This window comes from Dendronephthya gigantea, unplaced genomic scaffold (genome assembly GCF_004324835.1).
Source record: "Dendronephthya gigantea isolate DGI-Jeju-01 unplaced genomic scaffold, DenGig_1.0 000150F, whole genome shotgun sequence".
NCBI classification, from domain to species: domain Eukaryota; kingdom Metazoa; phylum Cnidaria; class Anthozoa; order Malacalcyonacea; family Nephtheidae; genus Dendronephthya; species Dendronephthya gigantea.
The window spans coordinates 100,242-111,911 of record NW_021163160.1 but is presented as its reverse complement, the minus strand read 5'-3'; the positions used below and the strand labels follow the sequence as shown (position 1 = coordinate 111,911).

Here is an 11,670-nt window from a genome sequence, read left to right as displayed (position 1 = left end):
TGAGGCATTCAAATTATAATAAAATATTGATTTCAATAGACCTTTCCTGTTTTGGCTTTTAAGCGCGCAATGCGTGACGGTAGGTGATTATCAAGCAACTGTCAGTTGCGATATCTCCCTGTTTAGAAGCGATTTTGCTTGTAAGAAAACGTTCCATTCCGCTATCATTATTTATTTATCAAATTATTAGGATTCGATTCACGGCTTCAATTTCAATCAAGAAGGAAGACAGCTAAGCTACTGGTGAAGCTATATTTGACCGCAGTGTGATTAGACTAAGAAGAATTTTCAGGTATGCATTGATAAATCCTGTATACATCTTGGAACAATGTTATATACATATGGGGGGATTACGTATGTAGGCCTTTTACGAATCCATGGCATACAGCTAGTTGGCCAAAATTTCTTGTAAAATTTCTGGATCGGTAACTATAATTGCGAAACGGTAACTTTGGGGCAGCTCATAGCTCGCTCCTTAATAAAAAAGCCAAACACCCTTTCAATACACACAGTTTTAATTCGAGTTTTATTACATCAAGGGTTATCCCAAGAGAACATAAATATGTGTCCATGTATAGTTATGGCTATATGTGCGTGATCTACTACATTAATCGGATCGCCTTGGACTTTTTAGGATATGCGCGCTATATATAAATGGATTATTTTTTAAACAGAGCTGTGAAAATAAATTAAACTTTTCAGTTAAGTGTTTTCGTGCCATATGAAAGAAAAGCAAATACAATTAAGTTCGTGGAAACTCGTTCACTTCACAAGGACGATTTACCAAACAGTAAATCCTGGTAAGGTTTGCAGTGTTGTTTCAAGTTTGCCGTATATATAACTTAGGCCCTTTTTACATGGACTCATGGAGCGAGTTATCCCGGCTATATGCGAGGTGAAAACTGCATATAATGAAAAACTAATCAGGTTGTGATGTGATGCACTTTTTACCTCGCCTAACCGGAATAAGTGTCATAACTTGCTTCATTTAAACAGGACATTAATGCCTTAAGGAATTGTAAGTGTATATGCAGTCGTTCAAGCATCAAATTTTACACGCGACAAACGTTAATCACACGCAGCAGAGCAGAATTTACTGTTTGACGAAATACATCTGAACGGCCTTAATTTGCTTTTTTATCAGTATTTTTCTGTCCGGAAATAAGTTTGTTTACCATTACATGCATGACAACAACACTAAGTTTCAGCCCACGCTGAAATTATTATTATATAATCGCGAGGACGGCATTTCATAACAATACCGGGATAAATTTTCAGCCCTGTAAACCACTGCTGTAAACTGACCCGGGCTGAAAAGACTCCATGTAATCAGCCCCTCGAGTATCTTGCTTTCAATTTTACGAATCCGTGGAGCATGTATAATAATAATGAATTCAAATTTTAATAAAATCTTGATTTCAATAGGGGGGTAATTTTTCGTTCACCCTGTTCAATTGCAAGAATCTGCGGGATATTTGTGTTTTAATGGCACGTATGGATTGTTTAATCGAATAATTACATACAAACCCTCGTGTAAATTTCAACCTGAAAATTTCTATGCATGCAGTATAAGCTTTGTAGGCAGTACGTAGCGATGTATAATTCATTCGGAATCATTCATTCATTTCACGTGAGTAGGAGGTGCTTAGCACGATACCTCCCACATCCCGAGGTGTCCCACAGGCCGGATGTCTAAACATTGATGATGATGATAATGATGTTAATGAAATTTAATTAGCAGAGAAATCGTTCAAGTATGCACGTTCCATTGATTCCGCTCTCATTATTTATTCATCAGATTATCAGTGTTCCATTCATTTCAATTTCAATCTCGAAGGAGAGCAGACTAGGCTGCTGGTGAACAGAACCTACATTCTACCGGAGAAAATTTTTCAGGTATGCGTTGACAAATCCTGTAGCATGCATACTTCTTGCATCAATGCTAACCGGATAGCATAAAGGTTTGCGTGTACATCGGCTATATACGGCCTTTTAACTGATCGATGATATACAATAGTCTATGAAATGGATGTGTACGGGCTATTAAATTATAAATGCATGACAAAATTAACTTCGCCAGCGAAATTCATGTTGCATTTTAACTCATTCTGCTTTTACCCCATATGTCTGTGTACGTACGTATATGACCTGTTTAAGTATTGTTGTTTAATAGTGTCATTGTTATAATCGTTGTATATATTATTTCTTGTAAAAACTTTGAATCAGCCGCATGGCTAAACTAATTGCGAATCAATAAGTTTATTTAGTGCGCTCGCAACTTGTTGTGTAACCGAAGCCAAATACACCATTGTGTTTATTACCGATATAAGAGTAATCGTATGGTTACATATATGGCTATACATGCGTAATTTACTTGATTAATCCGCTTAATTTCCATACAAAGGTGGATCGAACTTTAAGCTTCCGAGTGGATAAATATTTTCGTGCTATATATGAAAAGAAAATAGCAAAATTGGTGAAAATTGCATATAAGCCTACCTAGGTCAGCAATTTATCATGATTTAGAGCTTCGAATCGGCGGAATGGCGAACCCAAGGTCACAAATATTCGATCGCGAATAACACATCTGACGTAAATGGGGGGAGCTTAACTGACACCTTACTGAATTTCTTTGTGACTCCACAGGATGTCCAAATATAAGATAAAGCATGTATTTTGGTTTTCGGAAATGTTTTTCCGTGATGAGTAACTCAATTATGCCTACAGGCAGAATAAAGGCATGCTAAATAATGACATTACGTAAAACTTCGTACAATTTTTTATTGATGTCTGCAGTCTAATGTACAATGTTTTGACATCATCACCTTAAATACAAATATAGGTCGAAGCGAAGCCCTTGGAAAATATCATCACTTCTGGAAATATTTCGCTGAACCCCCCTCACTCAGATCTATAAATGATATAAATGTTTTGACATTATCTCCTGGAATAAAAATATAGGTGCTGTTCTGGTTTAGAGAGTTTAAAGCCGCTTAGATTTGTACCATGATACCGGAAATTCGTTCAGACATGTGAAGTTTTATTCCTCTGTCTTGATATCGCTCTTCCTGTTTACCTCATTCAAATATAATCTTGAACGACTCGTAGTATATAGCAAACAAAGCTACTAGCTGGTTATTTTACCTTCGACGGCTCAAAAAGTTCAGAATTCCTGCATTTTACTTCTGCTGCGTGGATTTCAGGTAGCTAATATAATATTGAATAGATGTTTCATATTATTACCGTCCGTATATACATGTACTGAAATATCCCAATTTTATGACAAACTATTGAGAAGCTGTGTATTGGCCATTGCTCTATTAAAACTAACTATTTGAAAACAATATCACAAATTGTTATAAACAGCGAACAATTCATAATACTATGTATATGAAAGTGTAAACACCAGCTGCCGTAGCCGCCATGCACGTCTAACTTGGCCTGTATGCTTATATCAATATATCAAATATCGAGGGCTGTAGATATCCTGACAGAGGCCAGGCCAAGTGAATTTACAGTACTAAAATACAGGCAACAGCTAGGTCTATAAATCATTTCTGGCGACTGCATGTAGAAACTCATAGCACCTCGAAAAACAGGAACGAGGAATTGGGAAAGGGAATGAGGAAAGGAACGAGAAATGAGAAATTGTAATGGGAAACGAGTCTGTAAAACCCGGAATAGCATTCGTTGGTAATTTAAGATTAGTACAGTTAAAGGGATTTACGGAGACAAATATCAAATCGGATACATGCTGTTTTGAAAATGCGTCACAACATTTTACCAATGCGTTACTCGGGGAGCTAAACTGGACAGTTTATGTTTACTAAATTGTATTTACTCACATCGGGAAACTGCATAAAACTGAAACCTGTATATAATGTCCTGTCGTCGAACTTTTATTAGCACATATGACTAAAACAAAGACTTACGCCTGTATTCTAAAAGCTCACTCACACTCAAACTCATTGAGTGGGAGATCTTAATCTTCTCATAACGTTTCAATGGCGGTATTTCCAGCCGAGGGGCTTGATTTTCAGTTATTTACCTTATATCTTTCCATCTATTTAGAAAAAACTTTCTCATTGATCAACATTAACAAAATTGATATGTCACACTCAATGAATTCAGGGCGTGTGAGTGAGCTTTTTGAATACAGGCGATAAGCCCCGTTTACACTACAGTCAATTTATTGGCACGGCACGCGTTAAAATGTGTTTTGTCTATTTCAGAAAACGAACTTATTGGCTTTTGAAGAGGATATCTGTGTATTTCACATTCAATATTGCACACTTGACCATCGCTAGTGCACAAAGTGTGCAAAGTGCCAAGCCGCACACCAGAGCTAAAGTCCTCGCGTGGCTGTTAACGTTAGCTCATGCAGCAAGTTACTCTCGTGTGCGGATGGTTTTCTGGCTGAGCTAACTGCCTCGCGAGTTCGCTAGCTCAGCTGATAGCTCTCGTGAGCTTTAGCAAAAGACCTATCCCCTTTTAATCTTGAAGCGTGCAATGCGTAAAAAAAACCTTGCCGATTCTTTCTGCTTCTTCTTTAAATCCCTCCTGAACATGGCGAAAACACAACTCAAATTGACCTCAAATTGACCTTCAACCACCGTCATGCATTGCGCGCTTGAAAGCTAAAAGGAGAAAGGTCGATTAAATACTTCTACAAATGCGTTCATTTAGAGACGTTTATCAAACCTCTAAAATTGTCCATAAATTGTCCGTTATAAAGTTGCTCAAATCATGATCCTAATACGCCTCGCGAGATTATAGTGGCTAAAGGTTTTCTGTTTATAAACAGATCGAATTTATTTAATTAGCCGTGTATTACTTGACAAGCTGACGGCATTATTTAAAACAGGTCCCAAAAGCTGACATATCAGAGTCTTCCATTGTATCTTTTCTAGGACAATGGCAACATCTTTTCTTTTAAGCAATACTCACCTTTTAAAGGGAGTGAAACCGTTTAAGAAGAGAATGAAAGAACAAGGCACCAAGGTCATTCAACAGAGTGATTATTTAAAAGATTTTATGCTGAAGATCCAGAAAGAAGGATTGAATGCGGCCTATTTGGAGTACGGCGACTGTCCACCTGGCCCATCTCCTCCGACGATAGGCGCATCCCAGGAATATGTTCCACCAAAGGATGTTGAATATGACGTGATTATTGTTGGAGCTGGTATGGCTGGTCTTGCTGCAGCGTATGAGTTGAAGAGGGTAGGGCTAAAAGTGAAAATACTGGAGCAGACTGATCGTTATGGTGGAAGAGTTTTCACTTATGGGGAAGATGCAGGCCTTGCACCTGGTCTATTTGGCGAAGGTAGGCTTAAAAAAAGACCAAATTTCTTCGAATATTTTAGTGAACGTTATATTAATTGTTTTTATCGAAATTCTTCTTTATTTTTCACTTGATTATATAGTCTCAAATTCCTATTGAAGTAAAAATGTTCTACATAGTTTTTACTTGTACTCAGAAGTGTAGAAATTATTTTATAAGTCAAACACGATCCACCTAACGTTCTGATAACTATATTTTGAGGTCAGGAATTAATTTGGTGGTCATTCAAAAAAAAATTTCTGCCCGACAGATTTTTTTAAAAACACGAATACATACAAAATAAATCCGTCGCTTGGAACGAATATATGAGTGAATATGCACCTCCCAACTATCCCATCTATATAGTTAGTCCCTGTGTAGAATTATTGTACTAGTGCGCACGTTCTCGGCAAATGACAACTAATCAATTACGTAATTTATTCTCCAAACTCCTCCATAAAACTGATAAAATCTGTATATAAGCCCTGTCTCAGTCATCGAACTTTTATTAGCACATATGACCTAATTAAAAGAAAGACTTTAGCCCCATTTACAAGGAAAACAATATAAAGAAACTTTGCCATACCAAACCTTAAATTTTGTTTTATTTTTAGCCGGGGCGATGAGATTACCTGGTGGTGTGGGGGCACCAAATGATAGAGCACATTTTCTTACGGATGGATACGTCACTGACTTTCAAATAAGCATCAAAAAGTTTCCAAACTTTGATGAAAATGGCATTTCCAATATTTATGGATTAAAGGAAAAAACAGCAAGTATGCAATGTTAGATTAAAAGAAATTGAACTACAGTAGCTACTGTATATCATAGAGTCATATCCTTATCATAATGTCAAACTTCGTCAAAATGTGAATGGTATGTTGCTGGTATGAAAAGACGTTTGATGTTTTGCTATTTGCCAATGTCATCTAAGAGAAATCACTATTGTCGTAAGATTAAACACATAGCAAAAATTTAATGACGTCATTGTCGTGATGCCTTTCTCATTTGGTGATGAATTTTTCATCATATGAATCAACTCTCTAAGTGATGAGAGTAAAATTGATCATCTTACCGGTTTTTTAGCCTGGGAAAAAAACCATTTCGACACTGTTTGGCCAAACTGGAGGAAAGGAATTAAGACGGGATGCAAGAAGAAAGGAAAAAAGGACGTCGTTATTAACAATATTGGTATTATTTATCCCATTTCAAATTCGAATGTTTGAACTACTCACATTTATCTGAGCACTTATATGATTTTTGTGCTCAGATACTCACGACCTAGCCTAGTCTAATGTGATGTAGCACGAGAACTTTTACTTCATTTCGTTTTAACAGTAGTTGCTCTCCGAAAAGACTAGCATTGATTGGTTTGGAATTTTCAGTACCTATAGCCTTAGGAATAACATATTATAATTATTCGCCCAACATTTTGTCAGGGGGTCCAATTCTGCAGCAATGATATTCAGTAGTTTCAGCAGTAAAATTAGATGTGAACCTGATACACAGTGTTATGTTTCCTGTTTAAAACATCATCGTCGTTTAATCTTTCTTTCGTTTTTAACAATGTTTAGACGATTATTACAGCAAAACAACCGGCGTTGTCACGGATCAATTGATTGCCTGGTTGAATAAAACAACCACCATTGATGAGGAAATCGCAGTTTGGGATCGCTGGATTGACATTTGGAGCCAGTTTACATTGGAAAGCTTTCTGGAGAGCAATGTTAAGGTTATTCTTGCAAAATTGGAAAGCGAAGACGAAGACGGGTGTGATAATCTGGATTCCTTAGACGTTGACATGCTTGAAAACCTTTTGCCTTGGTCCGACGATGCAGTTCGTGGCTACTCGGTGTTTTCTTACACAGAGCAACTGGACCAATCATTGGTTCAGTATCTTCGTGATCAACTTGGGAACTGGTGGTCACGTGATATGCATACCTTGGTTGGTGGTATGCACAGCTTAGCTGAAGCATTCTTCAGTTCAAAACGATCGAAGCCATTGATTTCTGATGATTTGAAACATAACCAACAAGTTTGCAAGATATCTTATTTTTCCTCGCCCTGTGACCCTAGCAAGGATTGTGTCATTGTAACCTGCTACGCGTCAGGAAAAGATCCAGAAACTACGTACAAAGCACGGGTAAGTCTACGAAATTATTTATCTTCAGTTTTAATTTGTATGTTCCATATCTCTATTGAATGTGGTATAACAAAACAATAGACAAAAAAAGTGGCCCTCGGTCTAAACGTCGAAAAGTGTGTTGCATAATTTAGGCAGTTGTTATACAACATTTGATGCGAAGTTCTTCCCCCGCTGCTCCCTGGTTATATTAAACTTATCCCCATTACTGGCAAGTTAAGTTACAAGGGTTTGTTAAAGCTTTATGCAATGATTTCTCGCAGCTCGTTCAACTTCCACGCAGCATTGTTTTTTTGCCCATGCATTATATCTATAATCATATTTGTAAATATATTTTCTCTCTAGATTCATTGCATTTATTTTCAGTAGCTGTCATTTCTTAATTGTAAATTCCATTTTGAAGTAATCTGAAAGTTTCCTTAAGTCTTTATATCGTAACACGCATCAAATTACAAAGAAAAAAGTTAGCATAAGAAACAGTGTGTGTTCACTGTGTCTTTTTGCAGTTCTCCATGTGCTGATTTCTTTAATTTAAATCCAGGCTGTAATGCTCACCACTCAAGTGAACATACTGCGACAAATTACCTTTGAACCAATTCAAGCAAACACGAAAGACAACGAGGCCCTGAGAAAGAATCTGCAAGCTATTGAAGACATGTTCACCGGACCTGCCACGAAGATTATCCTGCAAACCAAAACCAGATTCTGGGAAGACGAGAAGTATGCAATCAAAGGCGGCTTTTCGAAGACCAACCTACCCATCGGTCAAATACATTACGTGAAGCCCGATCCTGGGTATCTCGCGTCCACCAAGCAAGGAATAATTCTAATTTACACCTGGAAAAATGAAGCACTGCTCTTTGGTTCCTTGACAAAAGATCAAGCAAAGAAGGAAGCCATAGAGCAAGTTGCAGAAATCCACCCTGAAATAGAAGGAGCAGTTGAAAAATGCATTGTCCATGCTTGGTACAACCAACCCTCTTATCAAGGTGCCTATGGACTCTTGAAGACCACTCAATTCAACAATATCAGGTATGTGACATGCGTATAAGAGTATTACAGTAATTATACGCAGTAATCAAACGAAATTAAAATTAGTAGCTTGAGTTATAGGGCGCTTTCCTTTATAGGATAAAAACAGCCAGACCGGTCCTATTGTATTTCAATACAGGCCAAATTGCCATGTTTTGTCATTCGTGTGCCACTTTTAGTGCAGACTAATAAGTTTCAGAAAATGGCACATTCCTTTAACTTTAGCGACTACATAAAGAGGAAACTTAAACCTGCATGTATGTATGTAAGGACTTATACAGATCCACTGGAAATTACTTTCAAAATATTATCGGTTAGTTTGTAAGCAAAGAGCATGTAGGCTATCGTAATTTATCGCGATAATATCAAACGATACTGTCCCTCGAGCCATAAAACTGATATAATCGTGTGATAACCTATACTTACAGCATTAAGTTCTAAATTAAGATCAAATGGTGCATATATTATATTATTTTATGCTAACAAAGGGCACACGCCTACCTCCGCTCGCCCCGTAAGTATAGAAGGGCAATGGGGGCATCTATCCCCGCTGCCCATGTTGTTCGGCGCCCCTGATAAATAATAATTTTGTCGCGTTTTTTTGCCAGAATTATGCTATGAACCAGATCTAACATTATGGTTTCATTTGCGTTTAAGACGATTAGTTTTGGTTAAGAATTGGATGACAATTTCCCTGCCTGAAAAATAGGCTCGTGGCGGGTAGTTCTTGCCCTGTAAACTGCATTTCCTATCACCTATCGTAATAATTATGCAGTTACTGAGTTACATCGGATATTTCCACACTTTCCGATGCAAATTCCTTGAACTATTTCCTTTTTCAACTACAATTTCTCATTTCCTATATGAGGTAAATGGTAGGCACCCCAGATAAGTAGAATAAAAATGGTTTCTTCGATATTACCCTATTTTGTGTTATAAATATAATTTTTTTTTAACTGACAGATATTTGTGGGAACCAATGGGAAATGTTCATTTTGCTAGCGATAACATATCATTTACGGCTGGTTGGATTCAAGGAGCTTTGGAAAGTGGTTTTAAATCGGCATATCAAGTTTATGCACGTCACATGAAGAGAGTGAAGTTAGGAAAGGAGGAAAAGATTAACTGAAAGCATTAATTCTATGTTTAAAGATTAACGGTTAAGGATACTGCATAATTACTTTTTTAGTTATTGAGCATGGGACATGAATAAAGTTAATCAGCATGGGACAAAGATAAATTGAATGGATTTATGATATTATTTTTAGGGATGGTATTAAGAGTGATTTAGATTGAATGTTCGTATTTGTCAACTTTAGGTGCCTCGGTTAATTTCTTTACTAAACCAACTTTGTTGTGTCGTTCACCCCATCTTGATAAAATATATAATTTGTCTTGCAATCTAGTGCATATTTTTCTCTTCTATACGGACAGAAAATAACGTTTATATAACTACGTTTCGAGGCAGGCCCCTTCATCAGAAACGATCAAATGGTTAACCTCAAATATTAGCTTTACATAAATTAAAATAGCAATTATTTATTACATTCCGGCCTTTTATTTAACCCATTGGACAATACGAGTTTATTTTTTTTAATTTTTTCTCCCAGCATTTGCGAGCATACAGCCATGTAAGCCTGAAATTTAGTGCAAAGTATTTTCAAAGTTTGAAACTTTGCAACATTGTGGTGAGTGACAAAAATTCAAACGAGTCAGATTTATTAAATCAGTAATGTTATTTTAATGTCAAAATTGTTACAATTATAACATGAAAATAGGATTAAGCTTATGCATCTGACTGAGCTTATGCGTCTTTAACCTGAAAAAATACTTCACGTCTAGTTGTTTGTATACGCAGTCATTTGAGCTATTGAATTGTTTCATCGACAAAAATGCTATACCAGTTCATGTCAAAATTATATTAACAACAGTGGTTTCAAACAACTACATTTAATACTTATTCTCTATGGAACAAAGACATTAATAACCAGGAGTTTTGGAGTTGAAAAAGGTCTAAAGTATCAAGTTAAATTCAACACCAAAGTTTTCCATTTCTGAGTAACGGGCATTTTTGATACCATCAATCGTTTCGCTTCGCAATCACTGACGTCGACCAATATTCCGCGGTTTATATTCATTGGCTCGATGAGATCTTGGTATTCCGTCTTTCCTCGGATTGCCAGATCAGCGAGTATCTTTCCAATCATTGGAAAAAAATTTCATTGCCCAACCACCTGAGAACACGACGATACGCTTTGACTTGGGCAGAAAATCCAAAACGAATCCAGCACCTTGGTCGGGTCCTGAAACATCTTTATTCAATTGCGCAAAACCAGCGATACACGTTGTTTTTTTGTCCGCATTGCTAGACGGATTCAGATCAGGCGTGGACTTTTCCACGAAATCTGTTGTGAATTTCAGTGCGTCCACATCGACTGGTCGTTGGTTCACATCGGGAGGAAAGAACAAGAAATCGAATTCTTCACGTGAAGTATACGCAGGTGCAACTCGTAAGTATTCCGAACTACCAGGCTCGCTTGGGAAACCGTAATAATCGTTGTAGTCTTTCGGGGCATCGCAACCGTCATCCTCTGGTTTAGGTCCAAAGAGATACAAAATAGGCCATTGAGCTGGATCGCTGTTTAATGCACTTTTTCTCTTCTTTGTGTAATAAGTGGAACACCAGAGGTAGATGATCAGGTTGATACGTTGATTGAAGCAGGGAGATAGAGCGTCAAAGGCTTCGTTCGATTCGTCAGGCTACGTTCCTGGGTTGCATGAGAATAATCTTTGTACCCTGGTACGTTTTCTCGTTTCCATCAACCAGTGCTGTAACTTTAACGCTATCATCTAAGGAATGATCGATCTGAATTACACGTGCCTTAAGTTTCAATGTAGCCCTCGTACTTGTTGTTAATTTGCCAACATAACGTTGAGCTACGCTGGAGTCATTTATAGAGAATTCACTATCAATTTACAGTCGTGGCAAAAGAAGTGTTCCGAAAAATATCGAGTAATTCATTTGCTCAAATTTATCAGTTGGCTTACGGAGTTCATCAAATATTTGAAAAACTCCTAACTTCCATTCTGGAATTGACCACCATCTAATCCTATTGGTTAATGAAATAATTTGACGCATGCATATGATTGGACAATTCGAAACCGGAAGTTAGGA

The 11,670-nt window shown here is 37.2% G+C and overlaps 1 protein-coding gene across 2 annotated transcripts; it reads left to right on the top strand.

Moving 5' to 3' along the window:
- The first annotated feature begins 276 nt into the window (after positions 1-276).
- Positions 277-9,862, top strand: LOC114537095 (L-amino-acid oxidase-like). 2 transcript variants are annotated; one of them, XM_028558223.1, is made up of 8 exons: positions 277-292; positions 1,799-1,896; positions 4,911-5,323; positions 5,935-6,096; positions 6,407-6,511; positions 6,895-7,463; positions 8,005-8,495; positions 9,459-9,862. In XM_028558223.1, the coding sequence occupies exons 3-8, from the start codon at positions 4,915-4,917 to the stop codon at positions 9,622-9,624; spliced, it is 1,902 nt and encodes a 633-aa protein (XP_028414024.1). In that variant the 5' UTR covers positions 277-292; positions 1,799-1,896; positions 4,911-4,914; the 3' UTR covers positions 9,625-9,862. The 2 variants fall into 2 exon arrangements, with proteins under 2 accessions (XP_028414024.1, XP_028414023.1); XM_028558222.1 differs by lacking the exon at positions 277-292 and having other exon boundaries at positions 1,780-1,896.
- Positions 9,863-11,670: the final 1,808 nt, after the last annotated feature.